The sequence below is a fragment of the Dromiciops gliroides genome, chromosome 1 (genome assembly GCF_019393635.1).
Source record: "Dromiciops gliroides isolate mDroGli1 chromosome 1, mDroGli1.pri, whole genome shotgun sequence".
Lineage (NCBI taxonomy): Eukaryota > Metazoa > Chordata > Mammalia > Microbiotheria > Microbiotheriidae > Dromiciops > Dromiciops gliroides.
The window spans coordinates 18267991-18292906 of NC_057861.1; the positions used below are offsets into that span (position 1 = coordinate 18267991).

A 24916-nucleotide genomic window follows, 5' to 3' on the forward strand; every position below is an offset into this window, starting at 1 on the left:
CCAACCAGATGCTACTTCATATTCCTGAACAGTTCATATAATGCATATTCCTGAAAAAAAAAATAAGGGGCAGCTAGTTGGCACAGTGGATAGAGCACTGGCCCTGGAGTCAGGAGTACCTAAGTTCAAATCCGGCCCCAGACACTTAACACTTACTAGCTGTGTGACCCTGGGCAAGTCACTTAACCTCAATTGCCTCACTAAAATAAATTTTAAAAAATAAAATAAAATGACACATAAGTGGCTCTTGTTGGACACCCAGAGGCCTGAGGCTCCTCCCTCCCACCTTGGTCCCTTCGACTGGAGGTCAATAAATAAAGAAGTAAGGCTAGGAGGTAAAAGCTTTAATTAGCATCAGCTGGTGGGCGATTGCCAGTGGAAAGTAAATAATGCACCCGGGCAGTTTTGTCTATAGGGTTTTAGACCCAAGTGGATAACCTTAGGGCAACATCACCTCGAGCCAAAGGAGGTGGGAGGGTGAGGTTGCTCATCCACTTTCTTGATTTGGAAGACTGAGGGATAAGGACCGGATATCAGGTGATTTGGATAAGAATTGGTAACCTTGAGGGTGGGGGGTCTCCCGAGTTGACAAAGATCAAGGTTGTTTGAGGGGGACGTAGTTAATCTTATCAGATATCCTGGCAGGAAATCTCTGATAGTGGAGGTCTCCTAGATAGAAATCAGAAAGGCTCATCCTGTCCCTACTAGCCAGAGTTCTAGCTCTATTTACACAACTCCTAGCTCTTCTTTGACCTCTGAGGTTGTTTTTTTCTGGGAAAGGGAGAAGTTTCATCCAAACGCACAGTCTGCTTCCTCCACAAGTTCTCCCAAGTCACTCCTCTGCTCCAAATCTGCCTTGTCTCCCTACTGCCGGTAAGATAAAACACCCAACTCCTCAGCTTGGCTTCTAAAGCCCTTTGCCATCTGACTCCACTTATTTTTCTAGATTTCTGGATTTCACATTTACTCCCATTCTCCCACATCAAGTTTCAGCCCAAAGGGCAAAGGTATGTTGTCCTGCCCCCTCCCCAACCACCCCCTCTCCTCCTCCCCTTAGAAAGCTTACTTTCACTTTTCAGCCTCAGATGTCTACCTCTCTTCAAAGCTCAGTTCAGGGGCCCCCCACAAGACCATTCCTGATTCCACACGTCCCTCCCCGGACTTATTGGAGCTTTCTAGCCGCAAATCAATTCACTGTGTGTATATGGATGTCTTGCACAACATGCATATTTTACGTATATGTGTATCTATCTATATATTCCCTTTTTTGAGGGGCAATGAGGGTTAAGTGACTTGCCCAGGGTCACACAGCTATTAAGTGTCAAGTGAATAATTCATTTGTTTTTGAAACAACTGTGTGCATGATCACAGATATATCTTCCCACACATATATTGATTTGTTTAACAAGTCTTCCCCCCCCCCCAGGGTAATGAGGGTTAAGTGACTTGCCTAGGGTCACACAGCTAGTAAGTGTCAAGTATCTGAGGCCAGATTTGAACTCAGGTTCTCCAGAATCCAGGGCCTATGTGTATCTATCTAGATAAATTTTGTTTCTCTGTGAAATATTTTGTTCCCCCTTAAAAAAAAAAGTAAGTCCTTTGAGGGCAAGCACCGTTTCATCTTTATCTTTGGATTCTCTGGACCCGCACAGTGCTTGGCACATAGTGAGAGAGATCTTTGGCCTTCATATCCTGAAGATTTGTTAAACTGCCTCCGAATCTCGGAGTACCCACTTTTTTCCTGTTTTGTTGTTGTTATTGTTGCCACCACAAAAAGTGCTGCTATAGATAATTTGATCTATATCACAGAATCACACTGAGTCATCATGTATCTTGAGTTGGATCACAGTGGCTATAGAGTCCAACCCACAGTTGCTAAAGGATGGGGACCTTAGATCGCCACAAGCACAAGGTAGGATCCCCATCTGCCTCTGCAAGCAGGACAGGGTTGGGCAAAACAGACAACTTTCCGGGCACCTTTTCCAGCCTCTTCCTCGTGATAGGAGGTGAACGGTGTGGTCCTTAAATGGCTGTCAGGGAGGTCCAGATCCCACTGCTGCTTCAGCGGCCTGGGCTGCCTGTATGCTTTATCCACTGGGCCACCTAGCTGCCCCGATGTCTTTTAACTCAAGCACAGATTGGAGTTGCACAAAGCCTGCGACCTCACTCTTGCTTCCAGGGTCACTGGAGTCTAGTGTCAAGACAAAAGTCAAGATGGCTGGTGATGACCTAGGATTCGGTAGATGATGTTGGTATCTTTGATGTCTAGCCAAGTTCTGAGCACTTCACAGCACCTGTTTCAGCTGCCTTCACGGCTGTTAGAACAAATTGTTCTCATCTGCCCATTCTACTGGAGGTCTTCATATGCTTGGGTTAGACAGGGTGAAGTGAAGGCCAATTTGAACTCAGGTCTTACTGCTTTCTAACTCACCAATGGGTTTGAGGCCTGTTGGTTACCCTCAACCTGGTGTAGCCTGTCTACTGACACAGTTTACTTGAGTGTGGCAGCACCTCACACGATATAGCTTCTTGGAGCCTCAGGTAAGAGTTAGGTGACAGGTGGACACCAAATGTAGACAAGTGGCCCTGAAAAGGGCTCAGCAGCCCTCACACTAGAGGTGCTAGTCCTCCCTGAACACTCATACACCCCTCTGTTTACAGAGGAAGAAAATGAAGCCCAGAGAGTTCCAGTGAGTTACCCAAGGTCACACAGGCCAGTGTCAAAGAAGAGACCAGAACCCAGACTCCAGAGTCACCATTCTCTCCATTTTGTGGCTCTGCCTCCAAATAAGAGATGTGATATGATGCTTTAAATGATAAATGAGGGGGCGAGGCAATGAGGGTTAAGTGATTTGCCCAAGGTCACACAACTGGTAAGTGTCAAGTGTCTGAGGCCGGATTTGAACTCAGGTCCTCCTGAATCCAGGGCCTGAATCCACTGAGCCACCTAAGATGCCCCCATTAACTCTTTTTTTTTTTTTTAGTGTGGCAATTGGGGTTAAGTGACTTGCCTAGGGTCACACAGCTAGTAAGTGTTAAGAATCTGAGGCCGGATTTGAACTCAGGTACTCCTGACTCCAGGGCCGGTGCTCTAACCATTGCGCCACCTAGCTGCCCCCCCATTAACTCTTATTGTGTAAGTATTACTCTATACTTTAGTAGGTACTATCCTCATTTTGTAGGTAGAGAAATTGAGGCTCAGAGAGGTTGTGACTTGCCCCTACTTACGTAACTAAGAAGTGTCAGAGCAGGATTTGAACCCAGAGCTATCTGATTCCAAGGCTAGTGCTCCTCCTCACCTATACTATGATTTCTATCTGGTTGAGTTACCACAAAAAAACCAACCCCCTTCCCTCAGTCTTGTCACTTTTGGGGGAAGAATGGAGGGGTACAAAGCCATAGACTCAGAAGAGATTGAGCCTGATAAACTTCTAGATTAGAGATTGATCTGGGGGTCTATTGCTCTATAAACACATGTCTTTGTTCTCAGGGCTCCACTACACTCACTACTCATTGGTTCTCTTTAGTCTCCACCTCCCTCCAAAGAATGTCTACCGGGCAGCTAGATGGCACAGTGGTTAAAGCACCGGCCCTGGATTCAGGAGTACCTGAGTTCAAATCCAGCCTCAGACACTTGACACTTACTAGCTGTGTGACCCTGGGCAAGTCACTCAACCCCCATTGCCTGCAAAAAAAACAAAACAAAACAAAATAAAGAATGTCTACCCTTTGAGAACATAGGGGATATAGATCCCCCAGGCAGGGCCATCAGTCCCCACCTGTCTCCTCCACTGAACTGGACTCTCCTCAGTTTCAAGGCCAACACAAACAAGACGGCAGCTACTCTTAGGTGCAGGGGGGACCTTGGAACAGTACCCTTTGCACACCCAGGAGACAGCTATGAGATGGTCATTGATAATGACAGGTTTGGATTATAAATAGGGAGCCCCATGGAGAATTATCCAGGGCCTCTTTTTCCAGGCTGGCATTTAGTAAAAGTCAGAGAAAACTGCTGAGCACCCGGGGGAGGGATGAACCAAACAGATCCAGGTTAAAACATGACAGATCAATCAGGATGGCATCTGAGGGGTAAGATAAGTTTTTCCACAGCTCAGTTAGGAATGTAGGAAGGAAGAGGAAAGAGAAAGGAGAAGAAGAAAGAGGAAGGAGAAGAAGGCAGAGGAGAGAGGAGGAGAAGGGAGAAAAGGAGAAGGAAGAGAAGAAGGTAAAGAAGGAGAAGGTGGTGAAGAAGAAGACAAAGGAGAAGAAAACAAAAGAGGAGAAGAAGAAGAAGAAGAAGGCCAAGGAGGAGGGGAAGAAGGAAAAGGAGGAAGAGGAGGGGGAGTAAAGGAATGAGGGGGAGGGGGAGGGGGAGGGGGAGGGGGGGAGGAGAAGACAATGATGACAGACTGGATTTATGATTCCATTGGTATAAGCCTGAAGTCTGACCAGCACTGCACCCATTGGAATCGATACTAAATGCTTATTAAATATCCTTCAGAGAGCTGGTTCCCCAAGAAAGGCAATGATGTAACTCTTGCAAGCTCCTTGCTCAGCAGCTCCCAACCATGCCACTCACAATCCAAAAATCACCCCCACCTCTTCACCAAAGGAATCTTGGACTCCCACCTTGGAACTGTCCTGGCCTCTCTAAGGTAATCTTTTAAACTCAAGGCATTCTCAAGGTCTTCCACCCCTGTTTGCCCACCTTTGGACCCTCACCAACTTATCAATATCTTCTTAAATTATCTCAGTTAGAACTGAATACAGTACTCCAGATGTGGTCTGAATAGGGTAGGGACCTATTCTTGTTGTGTGATCCTTTTACTTGTGTCTGACTCTTCAGAATCCCATTTAGGGCTTCCTTGGCAAAGATACTGGAGTGGTTTGCTATTTCCTCCTCCAGCTCATTTTACAGATGAGGAAACTGAGGCAAACAGGGTGAATTGACTTGCCCAGGGTCACACAGCTATTAAGTATCTGAGGCTAGATTTGAACTCAGGAAGATGAGTCTTCCTGATTCCAAACCCAGTGCTCTAGCCACCTAACTACTTATGCCCCCCTTAATCCAGCCTTTTATCACATTAGTTTAGCTGGCTGCCCAACCCCAATATCAACAGACAGTGAACTTACAAACACACTAAAACCCTTAGATGTTTGTCAAGAGTAAAGCCATCTGGCCTAAAGGCTTCAGATGTCAGGGCTTTACTCTATCTGGTTCTTATGAAGCTAATTTTTGGAATGCAAGAGTGAGGTTTTATCCCTATTAAATATATGAGTAGGGATTAAAATCCCTTTATTCTTATTACTTTTTATTTTACTTTTCTTTTTTTTTTGCAGGGCAATGAGGGTTAAGTGACTTGCCCAGGGTCACACAGCTAGTAAGTATCAAGTGTCTGAGGCCAGATTTGAACTCAGGTACTCCTGAATCCAGGGCTGGTGCTTTACCACTGTGCCATCTAGCTGCCCCTATTCTTATTACTTTTAAAAATGTCCTTGCTATTCTGTAGTTGACAAACATCATCAAACGTATAAACAGAACAGAAAAAGAGAATTATGCATGAAACCCCAAATCTCTGTTACACAGCACTTTCTTTTTTAAGAATATTATAAATTCAACATGTTCGTTCAAAGCTGTCTTGTTTGTGTCTCTTGTTCTTTTTCAGTGCATCTTGTAAAGATGCTACAACCACCCTCGTTTAGTTCTTCTTTTATCCGTTTCCCTCTTATCTGCATATTAGGTTGTATTGGGAATCTTGGTGTATAGAACCCTGCTTGGTTTAGGCCACATCTGGGCTACTGTGTTCAGTTCTAACTAAGAGAGTTTAAGAGAACACTGATAAATTGGGGAGGGGTCAAAAGTGGGCAGACACCTTGAATTAGGCATGATTTATGAGACAGTATGATTTCTCTCCATCTTCCTCCCAAATCCTCTGCTCCCCCCCCAAAAAAAAAACCTCCCTTGTAACAAATAAAGATAGTTAAGCAAAACAAACCCACACATTGGCCATATCCAAAAATGCCTATCCCAATCTGCTCCTCTGGTCCCCCACCTCTCTATCTGGTAGTGTTGTTGTTCAGTTCCTTTAAGTCATGACAACCCTCCTTGACCCCCTTTGGGATTTTCTTGGCAAAGATACTGAAATGGCTTGCCATTTCCTTCTCCAGTTCATTTTATTTTATTTTTATTTTTATTTTTTGCAGGGCTATGAGGGTTAAGTGACTTGCCCAGGGTCACACAGCTAGTAAGTGACAAGTGTCTGAGGCTGGATTTGAACTCAGATACTCCTGAATCCAGGGCCAGTGCTTTATCCACTGAACCACCTAGCTGCCCCTCCAGTTCATTTTATAGAGAAGGAAACTGAGGCAAACGGGGTTAAGTGATTTGCCTAAAGTCACACAGCTTCTAAGTGTCTGAAGCCAGATTTGCACTCAGGAAGATGAATCTTATCAGGCCCTGTGTTCTATCTATTGTGCTACCTAGCTGCCATGTTCTTGATGGAACTAGAATGCCCCTTTGGGAATCTCTGCTTCCTTTTCTAGACATCCATGAAACATTCTAGAATTTTGTAGAGAATCAAAGTCAAACTCAATGACATATAGTTTCCAGACTCCTTTTTCTCTTAAAAAAATCATGACAACACATGTCCTTTATGTGGTCCCTCTCCCATTGCCCAGGATCAACAACCACACCTGCCAATTCACCTTGTACCCTAGGATGATGAAATTCATCTAAGCCTAGTGACTTAAGTCTGTTGCTCTTTTATTTCCCTCTTATCTTTAACACCAACTGCCTCTTAGCTGTTTGTTCTGCTTTCTCCAGTCCAAAGATGATTCTTTTCAGTAGAAAAAAACAGAAACAAAAACAGAAAGTGCAGGTCCTCCTGAACTTGAACTCCTTGAACTCAGGTCCTCCTGAATCCAGGGCCAGTGCCTTATCCCCTGTGCCACCTAGCTGCCTCATCCTTTTCTCACATTTTTATCCCAAGCACTCGACATGGTGCTCAGCACATTTATTGTTCAGTCATTCAGTCATGTCCAACTCTTCATGACCTTGTGGACTGTACTTGTCCATGGGATTTTCTTGACAAAGATACTGGAGCTGTTTGCAACTGTGCTTTATAAATTAACTAAAACTGCATTTAAAAAAATAATTGATTTTGCTATAGAAATCAGTTTGGGTTAAGCATATTATTACTTTATTAATATTATATACCAGCAAAGAATTGACCATGTGGTGGAGAAAGCAGGAAGAGAGTTTCAACATGGCTGTTAGTGAGAGCAAGAGAAAAGCTCCCCAACCCCCATGCATGTGGTCTCAAGGAAGCCTAAGAGAGTTCAGAAGACCCACAAGCCGGAGAGCCCAGAGCTCTCGCCAAGGGAAAGAGAGCCAAGCATCCAGCCAAGAGATCACTTCTGGCATGGCCAAGGGTTTTATTCTCGTTGGATAGAGAGTGACTATACATTGATCAAAGCTAATTGGTTAGCATCATTCAGTTCCATTGGTTGACATGACTTGAAGGTGGTCTACATTAAAATGAACTTTACAGATGATGTCAGAGAGAAAAATGTAAGGCAAAGTTCATTATCCAGATGTGCTTTGATCCCAACAGTCCTTCACTGAGCTAGACAAGAGTCTATCTTCATTTATTTTGTTCTCTTGGGTTTGTCCCTATTAAGGAGAATAGGATTTTCTGGAGGGAGGTGGGAAGAAAACACTGAGAAGCTGATCTCTGGCTCCCCAAGAAATCCATAATTGTATTTATTTATTTGTTTGTTTGTTTATTTATTCATTCATTTGTTTGTTTATTTGCTCATTCATTCATTCATTTATTTTTGCAGGGCAATGAGGGCTAAGTGACTTGCCCAGGGTCACACAGCTAGTGTCAAGCGCCTGAGGTTGAATTTGAACTCAGGTCCTCCTGAATCCAGGGCTGGTGCTTTATCCACTGTGCTACTAGCTGCCCCCAAGAAATCCATTATTAATAATTACTTTTCTCACAATAAGATACTAGAATGGTTTACCATTTCCTTCTCCAGTGGATTAAGCCAAACAGAGGTTAAGTGACTTGCCCAAGGTCACACAACTAGTACGTGCCATGTCTTAGTCTGGATTTGGACTCAGATTTTCCAGCACTGAATCCACTGATCCACCTAGCTTTCTTTATGTCCTTGGTACATAGTAAGCACTTAATATATCCTTTATTGATCTCTTTTGTTTCCAATTCTTTGCTACTACAAAACCCACAGTTATGAATATTTCAGTACGTGTGGGGCGTTTCTTTTAATTTTTTGCCTTCCTGGGTTATATGTCTCCTTCCTGGAATATCGATCAACCCACCAGTTCCACTAATCTTGGTCACCTGCATGTATCAGACACCTGGTCCAGAGGGTGTTATACGGACAAGAAGGCAGGCTGGCAATAGGACAAGAGCTCTGCATGAGTAGGGGAGTGGTAGAAAGCACAGCTTACACCAGCACTTAGGGGTTCCTTCTTGTCATTCATTGGGGCAACTTCTCCTGAATCTCCACATGGTCACTTCTGAAAGTCTCTTTCCTGTCCCTCATAGGTTGGTTTTGTTATGGACCTGGGCTGCCTCAGAGGTTTTCTGGGGGAAATCAAGGAACCTTCTCCTTGAGAAGCTAAACCAAAGGACGACACACCTACAGAGATAAGTGGCACCTGATCCAGATTCTGTAAGGAATTAATTGTGAATTGGAGAAGAAGAAACTCTGGACCTAGAGGTCTCTCATTATTTTCTGAACCCAATATTACTCGAGCCACCCAATTAACTCTCCCCATACTAAATTTGGCCCTTACCACTAAGATAACTCCAGGACCACCTCCCTTCATTCCAGCCTCCCCCACTCCTTGAGGAGATAACTTTGCCAAAGTGGCGTGAGGAGACAGAACAACCGCCCCTCACCAAACTACTTCCAACTTACCACCCAATAAGAGAACTTTCCACAGTCAGATGATCATCCCCATCAGTCCTCTATAAAACTATCTGTCTGTCTCCTGCTCTAGGAGATTGGTATCTCAGAGAGCCACACTCTGTGCTATGCCTTCTCCCCATGAGAAGAAGTCCAAGGATTTCTCTCTTGGTTTCCTTTCCCTAGCACCTCAATAAACTATTATTTTATTCTAATTGGATTTGTATGCAAGAGGGTGTAATTATTTTTTTTTTGAGCAGTTTGACTTTATTAGCCAAAGGCAGGTCTGGCACCCTAAGTGCTCTTGGGTGGGCGGGTTTGCTTCTTCTTCACTACCACTGGCTTCTGGCTCTGCAGGATGGCACTGGCCCCGTGCAGAGTAGCCATGCGGAGATCTTTCCGGGATTTGTTCTTGCTGATGATGTTCCAGACGCTGTTGAGTGTGACCTGAGCATTTTTGTTGATGATTGGTCCTCACATAGGAAGCATCAGGCTTCCTCTGACCTGCCCGTTGCTTCAGCACCACCACGATGCCCTTGCTGTTGGTGGCCAGCTTGATGCCCACTGTCTTCCAGTGGATCAGCCCATTGTAGTGGAAGGAGTTTCTGGCCTTGAGGTTGTTAGGCTCGGTGCACTTGATAAGGAAGCTGGAGCAGTTCTGGAGGACCATCCACTGCAGATGGGCCAATATGGCAGCGGCAAGGGCGACCGCAGGAGGTGGTGACCTCAGGCGGCAACTTCCAGAGACAGAAAGGGCCAGGGTATAATTCTTTTTTTTTTCTTTCTTTCTTTCTTTTTTTTTGCGAGGCAATTGGGGTTAAGTGACTTGCCCAGGGTCACACAGCTAGTAAGTGTTAAGTGTCTGAGGTCTGATTTGAACTCAGGTACTCCTGACTCCAGGGCTGGTGCTCTATCCACTGCGCCACCTAGCTGCCCCCTGATATTCTTAAAACATAAATCTGACTATGACAGTGCCCCAACTCAAAAATCATCAGTGGCTCCCTATTGCTCCTAAACAGAAAACACTCCTCAGACTTGCATTTAAAGATGTCTACCAGCTGGCTTTCCCACTTGCCTTTCCAGTGTGGTTAAATCCTTTCTCACATTCTCTATTCCATTCAAACAAGTCGGCTACCTCTTCCCCATCAGCATCCCTTTGTCTCCAGCTTCCTTGATTTTCTACAGGTGCTTTATCATGTCTGGAATAGTCTCCCTTACCACCCTGGCTTTCTCTGAAGCACAGGACAGGCACTACCTCCCAATATTGTATATATCTCATATTTATTTACTTGTGGACAAAATGTTGCATCGCCTCCTGAGAGAACGTTAAGTAACTTGAAAAATGGTTTCATTTTTATCTGTAATACCAGGGCCTTGGATGTAACAGGTGCTTAAGAAATGTGGGTTAAACTGAATTGGATTTGAATCATAGAGTGGAAAGGGAACTGGCGCTGAAATAATTAATAATAATTTTTATTGTTGTTTAGTCATTTCAATCATGTGTGACTCTTCATGACCCCTTGTTAGATTTTCTTGACAAAGATGCTGAAGTCCTTTGCCATTGCCTTCTCCAGCTCATTTACAGATGAGGACACTGAGGCAAACAGGGTGAAGTGTCTTGCCCAGGGTCACATGACTAGTAAGTGTCTGAGGCCAGATTTGAACTCAAGAAGATGAGTCTTCCTTAGTCCAGGCCTGATGCTCTGTGCACTATGACACCAGCTAGCTGAATAACAATAGTAGCAGCTAGCATTTATCTAGGACTTTAAAAACATCACCTCATTTGATCCTCACAACAACCCTGCGAGGTAGGTGTTTTGGTTTTTCCCATTTTTCAGATGAGGAAACTGAGGCTGAGAAAGGATAATCAACTTTCCCAGAATGAGACTGGTGGTTAGTGTCTGAGCAAGATCTGAACTCAGGTCTTCCTGACTCTAAATCTGATACTCTAGAGACTGTATCCCCTAGCTGTTAGGTTATATGAGGAAAGTAAAAAGTAAAGCATGGAGCCTACAGTCCAAAGTATTGGATTTAGAGTAAGAGGCTTTGGGGTTTTTTGCTGTTTTGTTTTGGTTTTGGTGAGGTAATTGGGGTTAAGTGACTTGCCCAGGGTCACACAGCTTGTAAGTGTCAAGTGTTTGAGGCCAGATTTGAACTCAGGTACTCCTGACTCCAGGGCCAGAGCTCTATCCACTGTACCACCTAGCTGCCCCAAGGCTTTGGTTTTGAATTCCTGCTTTGCTTCTTACTACCTGTGAAACCTTGGGTAAATTAACTCATCTATCAAGCTCTCAATTTCTTCCTCTGTAGAATAAAGAGATTAGATAAAACAAAGAGTTCTTCACTTTTTCGTGTCATGCCCCCATTAACATTCTGGTGGAGTCTACAACCCCTTCTCAAGAGTTCTGGTTTTCACTGCATAAAATAAAATACCTAGGTTAGGGGCAGTTAGGTGGCACAGTAGATAGAGTGTCAGCCTGAAATCCAAGGGATCTGAGTTCAAATGCAGCCTCAAACACTCATTAGCTGTGTCACCCTGGGCAAATCATTTAATAACCTCCAAAATAAACAAACAAAAAATACCTAGATTACAAATGAAACAGATTATATTGAAATACAGTTATCCAAATGTGCACATATTTTAAAAACAAGTCTACAGACCCTGGGTTAAAAACCCCTGGACTAGAAGACCTGTGAGGTCCCTTCTGGTTTTAAGCACTCAATGTCAAGATGGTGCAGTGGATGGAGCACCAGGTCTGGAGTCAGGAAAATGAGTATGGAAACATCGGGAACAGAAAGAGTTTGCAGAATTGTCTGGGTTGACAGTGCTCTGGTCAGTCACTAGAGGGCAGCATTCTCGTGCCTTCAGCTCTCTATCCTGGGTGCTCTAATAACAGTAGCATAGCTAGCTTCTGATTTCTATAATGTGAGATTGTGTCTATGAAAATGGCATATATATACCATTATATGCCATTTCACACATATATAGTTTCGTTGTTCAGTTGTTTTTAGTCGTTTCCAACTCTTCATGACCCCATTTGGGGTTTTCTTGGCGGAGATACTGGGAGCAGTTTGCCATTTCCTTTTCTGGTGTGTCTCCATTTTACAGAGGAAGAAACTGAGGTAAATAGGGTGAAGTGACTTGCCCAGGGTCACACAGCTAGTAAGTGTCTAAGGCTGGATTTAAACTGACTCCAGGTTTGACACGCTATCCACTGGACCACCTAGCTGTCCTAGGTATATACAGATGGATGAGCTAGATTGGTTGTCCATCCAAATACAGGTCATAATTTGTACAAAGGGCATTCTTCATCTACTGAAAAAGTACCTTGTGGATGGTTAGGTGAAACTCTTTTGAGTAATTATGTATAGAAGCAGCATGGTTCAGAGGAAAGAGTACAATTCTTTAGATTGTAAAGTTCCCTGAGAGCAGAGACTGTCTTTCTTTTTATTAATGGCATCCCCGGGGGGGCAACTAGGTGGTGCAGTGGATAAAGCACCGGCCTTGGATTCAGGAAGACCTGAGTTCGAATCCAGATCCAGACACTTGACACTAGCTGTGTGACCCTGGGAAAGTCACTTAACCCTCATTGCCCCACAAAAAATAAAGTTAAAAAAAAATGGCATCCCCAGCACTTAGCACCGTGCTTGGCCCATTGTAGACACTTAATAAACGTTTATTGGGGGCAGCTAGGTGGCACAGTGGATAGAGCACCGGCCCTGGAGTCAGGAGGACCTGAGGTCAAATCTGACCTCAGACACTTGACACTTACTAGCTGTGTGACCCTGGGCAAGTCACTTAACCCCAATTGCCTCACCAAAAAACAAAAACAAAAATGTTTATTGGGTTGGATTCCAGAGTCAGAGGACCTGGGTTCAAATCCCACCTCTGATGAGTATTAGCTGTACTACCTTAGGCAAATCACCTAACCCCATTGGGCCTTAGTTTCTTCCTCTGTAAAACAGGAGGGTTGGATCGGATTGGCTCTGTGGTTCCTTCCAGTTCTACATCTTTGATTGGGGGGGGAGGGGCAATGAGGGTTAAGTGACTTGCCCAGGGTCACACAGCTAGTATCAAGTGTCTGAGGTAAAATTTGAACTCAGGTCCTCCTGAATCCAGGGCCGGTGCCTTATCCACTGTGCCACCTAGCGGCCCATCTTTGATCTTTTTAAAGAAGCTCTTGCCAGTCCTGGGGCTTGATGTAATTAATTCACATAATGTTATCTACACACAGGGGCCTCTTCCTCTCCACTGGAGAATGCTCCTTTGACGTCATGGGATCATAGATTTAGAGCTGAAAGGGCCCATGGAAGCCACCATCTCTCTGGGTGTTCGATCTCCTCTGTGTCAGAGGTAAACACCTTCAGCAAGCATTCATCTCCCCCATCGATGCCTCTTTGGGCATTAATGAGCAGAAAGTCATTGAATAAAACTATCTCTATTGATGTTTTCCAAAGAATCCTGCATCGTTTTGACATTTGAATGGGAGACAGCTTGTTAGGGGAAGAAATTTAAGATATCATTTTGTTCTACTCAATCGTATGCTCTTTAAGTCAACAGACAATAATCGTAGTGGGCTCTCATGTTTGTCCATACCTTTCAGTCAGTTGTAGGAAGGTAAAGATGTTTACTGCTGTGTCTACTGTGGAAGGCGGCCTGTCAATTCAGACAGTCAGCCAGTCAATAAACATGTATTAAGCACCCACTATAGACCAAACATTGCCCTAAGCACTGGGGATACAAAGAAAAGTAAAAGACCTTACCTACCCTCAAAGAGCCTATAACCTATTAGGGGGAGACAGCCCATAAAAGGAAGCCAAAAAGAGGAGGGAGGGGGAGAGTCTCCAGCTTGAGTGCATGATGAAGTCCAGATGAGGGCAGTTTGGTGGGAAATAATGAGGTGGCTGCCCTGGGTGTCCTTCTTAAATGGGGGAAGGGGCTTGGAGTAGCTGTCCACTGTCTACCTTCCACAGATCAGAGGGAGAGAAGGGGCCCCAGGGACAGGGGAGCCTGAGAAGATGTGATTGCTTTTTTTTTTTTTTAAGTGAGGCAATTGGGGTTAAGTTACTTGCCCAGGGTCACACAGCTAGTAAGTGTGTGTTAAGCGTCTGAGGTCAGATTTGAACTCGGGTCCTCCTGACTCCAGGGTCAGTGCTCTATCCACTGCGCCACCTAGCTGCCCCAGATGTGATTGCTTTTTAAAACCCTAATAAATAATATTCCTGATGTTTGTGCTGATTGTTCTTATAAAAATTTATAATGCTCAAAAATAGGAATATGGGTCTGTAGTTATTAATGTTTCCTCAATCACTTTTATTGGTAATAGAGGGCCATGGGTATTTTCCTATCCTTAAGATACCTTTTGAATGGAATCCTGAGAGCTCAAGCTTGTATTGCCTCCATCTTGGAGCTCCTTTTCGTGTATACTTGGCCTAATCTAGTGACATCAGCCCTAATTGGGTTGGTTTGGGTTTTTGGGGGGGTTTTTGTGAGGCAATTGGGGTTAAGTGACTTGCCCAGGGTCACTCACCCTTATTTCCTCAGTTCTTAACCCTGTTTGTGTCATGGACCATGAGCAGTCTGGTGAAGCCTTGGGATCCCTTCTCAGAATCATGCCTTAAATGCATAAAATAAAATATATGGCGGGGAGGGGAAGCTAGGTGGCGCAGTGGACAAAGCACCGGCCCTGGATTCAGGAGGACCTGAGTTCAAATTTGGCCTCAGACACTTGACACTTAATAGCTGTGTGACCCTGGGCAAGTCACTTAACCCTCATTTCCCTGCAAAAAAAGAAATAATAAAATAAAATACATAGGGATCATGAAGGAAACCAATTATATTGAAATGAAGATGTCATTTTCTTTTCAATCCAAGCTCAGGGACCCCCTAAAATTTACCCCTTAGGGTCTATGGATCCCTATTGAGAACCTCTGCTCTAGAAGTCCATCTAGGATCCTGTAGTCCTGCTGTTCTTGATGACAAAAAAAGTTAATCATTAGGCTCTTTGCATATCTTTTTCATTTTTCATCTGTTGGTCGTCCTCCCTTCAGTTTCATCTCTTAAATGCCATTGGGATGACTTTGCTTAGTTGGCTCTCTCACCAAGCTCTCTTTCTCTGCTTCTTGCTCATTTGTTAGAGGACTTTGCTACAGCCATCTTTCTACATGGGATTCTACCAATGAATCTATAGCCTAAGCCAGTGTGGCCTTTGACTTCCATCTCTCCACTCGGCAAAGAGATTGGGTGTTTTCTGTCTTTTTTTTTCTTTTCTTTTCTTTTCTTTTTTTTTTTTTGCGGGGCAATGAGGGTTAAGTGACTTGCCCAGGGTCACACAGCACAGCTAGTAAGTGTCAAGTGTCTGAGGCCAGATTTGAACTCAGGTCCTCCTGAATCCAGGGCCGGTGCTTTATTCACTGTGCCACCTAACTGCCCCCATCAGGTGTTTTCTGACTAAGATTCAGATGCCTACCTTTGCTCACCTCTTTTTGGCAATTGATATACATCAATTACACTTCAGTATAAAACAGTTCTAGTCAGTGTGCATGGGCTTTTCTCCATCTATTTCCCATTTGGGGCTATCAATAAAACACCCATGAGTGGACATGCCCCAAGGCTCTGTCCTGGGTCACCATTTCTTCTCTCTGCACTTTTTCTTGGTGACCTTATTAGCTCCCATGAGTTTTATTATCATCTCCATGTAGATGACTAACAGAACTGCTTATCTAGCTTTAGTCCTACATCACCAGTTGTATATGGGGCATTTCAAACCAGACATCCTATAAGCATTTCCAAAATAGAACACACAACCCCACCCCTCTTGTTAATTACTGTTGAGACATTCCTCCCATTCTTTCAGTCACCCAGATTCCCAATTGAATCTTGAATTCTGATTCTCTCTCATGCCACATGTCCAATTAATTGCCAAGCTTTACTGATTTTACCTCTGTAACATCTGTCACATCTGTCACTAGGAGGCACAGTGGATAGAGCACTGAATCTGGAGTCAGGAAGACCCAAGTTCAAATCCAGCCTCAGATACATACTAGCTATGTGACTGGTCAAATCACTTAATCTTTGTGTACCTCAGTTTCCTCATCTGGAAAACGGTCATACTAATAGCACCTCCCTCCCAGGGTTTTGATGAGGATACAAAGAGGTAATATTTGTAGAGTGCTTTGTAAATCTTAAAGTTCTATATAAATGCTAGTTGTTGTTATTATTATTATTATTATTATTATTATTATTATTATTATTCCCTTCTTTCTACTCAAACATCTACCACCCAGTCCAGGCCTTCATCACCTCTTGCCTAGATTATTGCAGTAGCCTCCAAATTGGTCTCCCTGACTCCAGTCCTTCCCCTGTACCCAGTGACTTTCTTAAAGCACAGGCCTGACCACGTCACTCTCTTGCTCAGTAATATTCTATGATCACCTCCGGAATCAAATACAAATGTCTATATTTTGCATTTCAAACCCTTCGCAACCTTTCTCCAACCTGCCTTTCCAGCCAAAAGCAGCTTTCTTCTTCACAATCTAAGGACCTGCCAAACCGGCATCCTTGCCATTCCTCTAATGGGACACTCTATCTTCCATCTCCTTCCATTGTACAGGATGCTCCCAATGTGTGGTGTGTACTCCCTGCTCACTTCTACTTCCTAGACTCCCAAATGACAAATACCCAGATTAACTATAAAGGACATGAAGAAAGAATCCCCACTTTCTTTCTTTCTTTTTTTTTTGCTGGGCAATTGGGGTCAAGTGACTTACCCAGGATCACACAGCTAGTAAGTGTTAAGTGTCTGAGGCAGGATTTGAACCCAGGTCCTCCTGAATCTAGGGCCGGTGCTATATCCTCTGTGCCACCTAGCTGCCCCTCCCACTTTCTTTCAAAGCTCACTCAAGCTCCACTTTCTAATGAAGCCCCTTCTTTTTTCCCCAGGCACAAATGTCTTGTCCTCCTATTAGCAAAGTTACTTCATAACTTCTTTTGTGTGGACTTCTATATGTATATAGTTCCATAATAAAATGTAAACTCTTTGAGGGAAGGGATTGTTTTATTTCTTCCTATTTCCTATCACCCAGAACAGTGCCTGGCACTGAATAGGGTCCACTATTAAGGACATGCTATTAGTTGATTGACCAAATTGGTTAAATTGGTTTTTTTTATTTTTTGGGGGGGGGCAATGAGGGTTAAGTCACTTGTCCAGGGTCACACAACTAGTAAGTGTCAAGTGTCTGAGGCTGGATTTGAACTCAGGTACTCCTGAATCCAGGACTGGTGCTTTATCTACTGAGCCACCTAGCTGCCCCTAAATTGTTGAGGTTTTTTATACCTGTGGCATTTATTTTCTCATTATTATTTCTTTTCCTTGCTTATTGATTTATCTCTATGCTCTAACAAGTTAATGCTATGATTAGACACAGATAGTTGATTCATAAATGACTACCCCAATTGAATACTTTCCTACCTATTAAAATAGAACTAATTTCTTTTTTTTGCTATGTTATTGGATGTTTTCCCTAACATCTTCCAATTCTTTTTCTAGACAAAGTATCTGTGATATTAAGGCATAAGGTTTGTGTGTAGTCCTTGAGTCCTGAACCATATTTTCCAATATATTTTTCACCATCCTTACCTATACTCACCTTTGTATTGAAACCACTGAGTATCAATGTATATGTTGAGTTAATCTGGTATACGGAGTGTTTTGTTTTGTTTTGTTTTGTTTTGTTTTTGATGAGGCAATGAGGGTTAAGTGACTTGCCCAGGGTCACACAGCTAGTAAGTGTTAAGTGTCTAAGGCTGCATTTGAACTCAGGTCCTCCTGACTCCAGGGCTGGTGCTCTATCCATTGTGCCACCTAGCTGCCCCTATTATATGGAATTCTTCAGAGAATTCTCTTTTTTGCCTTTTTTATTTTTATTTTCCATTTTATAATTTTTTTAAGTCAACAAATACTAAACAAACAAACAAAAAAAATCTTGCTAAACCATTTTCATGATTGCTCATCCACCTTTGGTGTCTACCTGGCACTCAATTCTCACTCCAAGAAGCTATAGCATTATAGCAGCTGCACCCTGGTAAAACTATCTGGGAAGATGGGCTAAGGCATGCTGAGGACAAGCTACAGGCCTTAAACAAGGTCAGTGAATTAGCAGGGCATCTATCTCAAGCATGTGAAGACTTCCCTGGGTCAACTGGGTGGATGAGAACAATTTGTTCCAACAGTCGCTGTGGAGCACTGAGAGCTTGGTTAGATATGGAAGATGCCAAGGTCATGCACTGTATCCCAGGCCATCGGCAGTCATCCTGACTTTTGTCCTGTCCCTGGACTTTGGTGACTCTGGAAAAGAGAGTGAGGCTCTCTCTTCATTCTGCCTCATTTAAATCCAATTCACTTGCAAGTCAAGGCATCATTCCATGGGGTCTTTGGTCCTCTTTGAAAACAAAGGACTGGGGCAGCTAGGTGGCACAGTGGATAAAGCACCAGCCCTGAATTCAGGAGGACCTGAGTTCAAATCCGGCCTCAGACACTTGCCACTTACTAGCTGTGTGACCCTGGGCAAGTCACTTAACCCCCATTGCCCCGAAAAAAAAAAAAAAGAGTAGTAAGAAAACAAAGGACAAAATGGCATGTAGACTGGAAGGAAGGGGCGATACATGAAATGATAAATCTTTATGATCTCATAAAATTCTTTACATCTTCATCCTCTGGAATAGAAGTTGAAGAATAGGGGCAGCTAGGTGGTGCAGTGGATAGAGCACCAGCCCTGGAGTCAGGAGTACCTGAGTTCAAATCCGGTCTCAGACACTTAACACTTACTAGCTGTGTGACCCTGGGCAAGTCACTTAACCCCAATTACCTCACAAAAAAAAAAAGAAGTTGGAGAATGAATAAACCTTTACTTTGTGTGAGCCACTGTGCTAAGGGGGTGGGGGGGAAACGACAAATAAAAAAAAAAAAAGGAGCAGTCCCTGCCTTTGAAGGACTTCTATTCACATGGAAGGAGATAACACATAAAGGACAATGATGGCCAGGGGGTGATGAAGTTGCAGGATTGGTGAGTGGATTGCACATGATATTTTATCTCCCAACTCCAGGCATTTTCACCAGCTGTCCCCCTGCCTGGAACCTTCCCTTCTCATCACTATATCCTGGCTTCCCAAACTTCCTTCAAATCTAAGCTAAAATCTCATCTTTTACAGAAAACCCTTCCCATTCTCCTTAGTCTTTGTGGCTCTCCTCTGATGATTATCTTTAATTTATCCTCTGTGTGTGTGTGTGTGTGTGTGTGTGTGTGTGTGTGTGTGTGTGTGTGTGTGTGTGTGTATAGTTTGTACATAGGTTTGGTTTTATGTTGGTTTTTTTGTTTTTTGTTTTTTTGCAGGGCAATGGGGGTTAAGTGACTTGCCCAGGGTCACACAGCTAGAAAGTGTCAAGTGTCTGAGGCCGGATCTGAACTCAGGTACTCCTGAATCCAGGGCTGGTGCTCTATCCACTGCGCCACCTAGCTGCCCCTATGTTGGGTTTTATATATATATATATCGTCTCCCCCATTAGACCCTGAGCTCCTTGAGGGCAGGACTTGTCTTTTGTCTTTTTTGTATTTCCAGTACTTAGCACAGTGCCTGGCACACAATAAGTGCTTAATAAATGCTTATTTTGACACTTACTAGCTGTGTGACCCTGGGTAAGTCACTTAACCCTCATTGCTCTGCCCAAACAAAAACAAAAAAAATAATTTCATAAATGCTTATTGATTTGAATTTAGTAGAGCAGTCCATTGTCAAGCTCTTTCCAGAAGCAAGGATGGCAGTGATTTGATTATGGTTCTGAAAGCAAGATGCAGAAAGAGAGATGCAGCGCTCAGCATCAAGATGGCACCCAAGTAGACTGCTGGATGGGATGTGAAGCCAGTTGGTACAAAACTGTAATTCTTTTCAGTGGGTTCTTTTTGAAAATACTTAAAGTGAGTGTGAATGATTGAATAAGAGTATTTGTCAAGTACTTACTGTATGCCAAACAATGCAACAGAGAAGAGCAAATAGCCAGTTATATTTTTTGTTGTTGCCTTTGGGTGAACAATAAAACCGGCTCTTCCTCTCCAAGGAGGCAAAGTGCTGAACCACTCAGCTACAACTTCCTTTTGTCTCCTGGTTTGGTTCATATCGAGAATGACAAAACAGTTCCAGTTTGGGTCTTCTGGTAGCAGGTCCACTTGTTAGTGCTTGAACAAAAGATTTCATATAGAATCACAGAATGAAAATGGGAAAGACCCTCAGGGCCCCCTACTCCAACTCCTTGGTTTTATAAATGAGGAAAATGAGGCTCAGGAAGGTTAACTGATTTAGGATCATAGCTATAGAACTGGGAGGGACTTTAAAGATCATTTGACTCAACTCCCTCATTTTCCAAATGAGGAAACTGAAGTCCAAAGGAATTAAATGACTTATCCAAGGTCACAAAGGTACTAAATGGCAGAAGTAGAATTTGAGTCTAAGCCCTGGACTCCAGAACCACCCCTCTCTCCTCTGTGTTATACTGCCTCCTATCTATTTTTTTCTTTTTTGGTAAGGCAATTGGGGTTAAGTGACTTGCCCAGGGTCAAACAGCTAGTAAGTGTCAAGTGTCTGAGGTTGCATTTGAACTCAGGTCCTCCTGAATCCAGGGCTGGTGCTTTATCAACTGCACCACCTAGCTGCCCCCTCCTATCTAATGAATTAAAAACTAAAGCAAGATTTATAGATGCTCTAAAAGCGATCGATTCTTAGCATCCTTTGACCCTTTTCACATTATTTCAGTTGCATAAGGAGCCACACAGGACTGTATTCTTTGGTTCATGGATTGCTGTGGCCAAAGAATTCATCACCAAGACTAATGGTGATGAGACTACATAGATATCTAAGCAAGTCTTCAGAAATCAGACAGTTTGCTTATAAGACTTTACTCAAAGCCTTTCCAGCATAGCATATCCTTTGCTGCAAAGCCTTAAAGAGCCAAGGATCACCTCCCCACTAGCAGGAGGCTTGGGGGTGGATGTCATATAGCTGCCAAAGGGATGCTTTTAGTGCCTAAAAGCACAAGCCAGATGGTGCTTCTTCTCTCTCTCCCAGTCTCCAGTAGCTCCCTATTTCTTTTGGGTCACCTTAAATGCAGAGAATGTTTCATTTTTGTCTTTCTGTCTCCAATGCCAGGCACGTCAGAACCACTTGATAAATGCTTGTTGGTTTGGTGATCGACAGCCTAGAACTCAGATGTTCTCACTGCCTGATCAGCATTCTACCGTACTTTTCCTCAGACCCTCAAAGGCCAGAGTTGGGATTTATAGAACATTGTCCCCTACATGGAATCCAGCACAGTGCTTTTCATCCAAAATAGGCATTTTGGATGCATGAATGAAAACTTGCTTTTAAGAAAGGCGCTGCTCCCAGTCATTTACACCTTCTCTGATCTGAACCAATGTGTGTTTCTCCCAGCAATAGCTGCATTATATATTCTGGCTCTCCTATGAGTCTGTGGGTTTCTGAAAAGCAGGGGTTCTTTTTTTTAACCATTCTTGTTTCTCCCGGACTTAGCACAATGCCTGGTACATAGTAGGTGCTTACTAAATCCTGGTGGACTGGCTGACTGACTGAAGCACTTGTTAATTTTTTTTGGGGGGGGGCAGGTCAATGAGGATTAAGTGACTTGCCCAGGGTCACACAGCTAGTAAGTGGCTAGTGTCTGAGGCCCCATTTGAACTCAGGTCCTCCTGAATACAGGGTCAGTGCTTTATCCTCTGAGCCACCTAGCTGCCCCCTGTTAATTTTATAATAATAAAAGTCACATTCTAATAATATATAATATTACAATAACTTTTATAATAATAAAAGTCACTTTACTGCAGCCATCAATAAATGGGTACTTGGCAAGATAAGCCATGGTAGGGAAGACCTATGGACTTCCATGATCGAAACGAACTGTGGTACTTCTCTGATTTGTACAGATTACAGTCAATCCCTTTTAATAACCCCTGAGCCCTAGTTTAAACCATGTTTAAACTGTGATTATCTTGCCAGTTATGACGGGGGCAGGAGGTGGGTGGGGGGAGGGAGAAAGAGATGGACAGGCAGACCGAGACAGAGAGAAACCGCCGGAGATGCTGAGACAGATAGAGGCAGATAGAAGCAGAGGCAGAAGAGACTGAGAGACGCAGATGCAGAGAGAGATTATTTATTAAATACTACGTGCCAGTCACCATGCTAAACGCTAGGGTACAAAGAAAGGCAGGAACTGTCTCTGTCCTTTAGCCGCCCATACTCTATCGGGGGAAGGCATTGCAATGGGGAAGTGCTCCCCAAGGAGAGCTGGAAGGTGGGTGAGAAGTGCATGCAGAGGGGGGTTTGGGGATCGCAGGGGAGCCTGAATAGCCTGAACCTGGTGATGGCTCACCTATCAGAGCCCATGGTGGTTTCAGGGGCAGAGTCCGAGTTTCTGGTGGGGAGGAGATGGGGACGAAGTCTGGACTGAAGTTGTGGCCGGGATGTGGTTTGGAGATGACCGAGGAGTAAATTCCACTATAGCCATCAACAAGCCCCATCTCCAAAAAGAAACAAACAAACAAACAAAAAAAACCAAGCCCCATCTCTTCCTGTCCTCCCAGTTTGGTTAATCTAAGTGAAAAACAAGGTTTATTGGGAGTAGGGAGAAAAAAACTGGGCTTTTCGTTGAGGCAGTGCAGAAAGTCCCATCCAAAACCTGGGCTCAGGTTCTACCTACCTAGGAGGGAAGTTTCTTCAACTGCTCTGAGCCTAGAGGGTCACCCAAATTCCAGTTTTCTGACATAGGTGGCCCAAGTGACAGTCTGGCTGAGCAGTGGAAGGACTTTCTTGGGGGTTACAAACAGCCACCACCTCTAGAAGCAGGTGGCGTTGAGGATTGGGTGGTGCATAGCACTTGTCCTACAACGCCATCCCATAGTGCCACTCGGCTCTAGGCCACCAAAGATTTCCTTACTACAGAATGTCCCAGGCTGTGTGGACCCAAGGGCAGAGAGCTCCTTGTAACACTATGACAATAATTATCTTGTTTTGAGCATATAGGGAAATAGAGGGACCCTTAAGGTCCATTTGGTCCCCTCATCTTTAACTTTAAGGAGTTCGTTTTGTTTTGTTTTGTTTTGAAGTGAGGCAATTGGGGTTAAGTGAGTTGCCCAGGGTCACACAGCTAGTAAGTGTTAAGTGTCTGAGGCCGGATTTGAACTCAGGTCCTCCTGACTCCAGGGCCGGTTATCTATCTACTGCGCCACCTAGCTGCCCCCAGGAGTTCGTTTTGGATGAAAAATTCTTAGTTGAGTCTCAATTACTTTGTCTCCAGTTAAGAAAATTCCTAACACCTAGGCAAAGGATGGGCTTTCTTTTTTTAGCTTTCATTTTCCTTTCTCTGCCTCTGTTCTCTGTCTCTCCCTCACTGATGTTTCTCTCCCTCAATGCTGTCTCTCTCCCTCTGTCTTTATCTGTCTCTTTATATCTCTCTTCGTCTGTCTTTCTGTCTCTGTGTATCTCTGTTTCTCTGTCTCTCTGTCCCTCTCTCCCCCAGCAGAAGCTGGATAACCAGGGAGGTTAGAAAAGGATTCCTAGTTCAGACTAGGCTTGGACGAGCTAGCCCCCTCGCAATTCTGAGACCTTGGGCTTCTGGGAAGGGGGATCACCACTTTCCCTGGCCCGTGTGAACTCAGGGACCTAGGGGAGAGGTCTTCTAGAGCAGGTTGGGTTCAGCTGCCTCTGGGAAAGCTGAAGCTGGGACCGCCCCCTGGATACCAGCCCAGGATGGCCGGAAGCCAAGGACTTAACCTTGGAATTGGATTATTCAAGCAAAGATCTTACTCAGAGTCCACTACCCACTGGGACACCAGAAACACGAGGATTACCTCTGCCTGTAAGTGGCCCTGGAGAGGGGAGAAAAAGAGGAGGCAAAAAGCCCTGTTTTTAGACCCTAGAAAGTTCCGCGTCAGTGGTGGGGTCCACATCTCTTCTTAGGTTCCAGTCAGTTCAGGGCTTCTGATGGAAACTCAGATGCTGCAGGTTACTCTTGGGCTGCCATCCCAAACCCATGACTGTGGCTCCTGAGTGGACCTGCAGCCTCCCCACCACCCCCCTGTCTTTTTGGGCATATCCACTATCACAGCCTACCATGATTACAGGGCCCACCGGCTCTCCATACATACATGTGCCCATGCATCATGATGGAGAACAGCACAGGGATATTAGGCATCCTGCCAGGGCATATCCAGAGAGGGAGCAGCCCTACCCGCCTACCCCCATACACACCAGGGGGGTACGCCTCCACTGCCTTGTCTCCGAAATATTTATTGGTGATAGGGCCAAGGGGAGTTAAGGTCGGGCAAGGAAGATGGGGAGAGGATATGGAAGGCTTAGGCCCAGGTTCAGACATGCCACGTGGAGCGGGTGGGGGGGGGGAAATCTGCTGGCAGGACATCCCTTGCCCAACTACCATGAGCAACAACGGGTGAGTGGCTCCTGAGGTCCTGCGTGGCTTCTGCCCGCCTTGGCACTGCCACCTCATCCATGGGCACTGCCGCTTCCAGTTGCAGGAGATTGTGAGTCTTTCACAGTGCAGAAGGGTGGGGGGCTCCGGGATGGGGCACCTCTCGTGAGCTTGGACAGGCTCAGTCTGGACGTCCCGTACATGGGCACGGTGGGGGGAGGTGCTCTTGTCTTTCTCCCTCTGCCATCTTCTCAGCCCTTGAAGGCCCCTCGACCCTCAGCGGGACATCATCCGTACAAATTCTGAGGAGGGAGAAAAGATGGAGGATGGAAGGGTGAGTGGTCCCTTAGCTGTCCTCACCTCTCCTTGTGGCTGGGCTACACCCTTCCCTCCAAGCCCTAAGTGGTTTGGACTAAAACACAATATGAATTTGGGAACAAAAGCTTGCAGGGAAATGTTGAGTTACCTATAGTCTGACAGACTTAGATACT

General features: G+C 44.5%; 2 protein-coding genes across 2 annotated transcripts in view; both read right to left on the reverse strand.

Annotated features, from left to right (window-relative positions):
- Window positions 1-9228: 9228 nt before the first annotated feature.
- On the reverse strand, window positions 9229-22518 carry LOC122744436 (60S ribosomal protein L28-like). The gene is given in 5 exon segments (XM_043989928.1): window positions 9229-9399; window positions 9401-9671; window positions 13532-13591; window positions 13699-13720; window positions 22371-22518. Coding segments are annotated over 5 exon segments (672 nt in total).
- Window positions 22136-24916, reverse strand: part of LOC122755448 (calcium-binding protein 1-like) — a 30527-nt gene continuing 27746 nt past the window's right edge. The window contains 1 exon segment of the mRNA XM_044003921.1: window positions 22136-24727. Coding sequence (XP_043859856.1) covers window positions 24702-24727 — 26 coding nt within the window. The 3' untranslated portion in view covers window positions 22136-24701.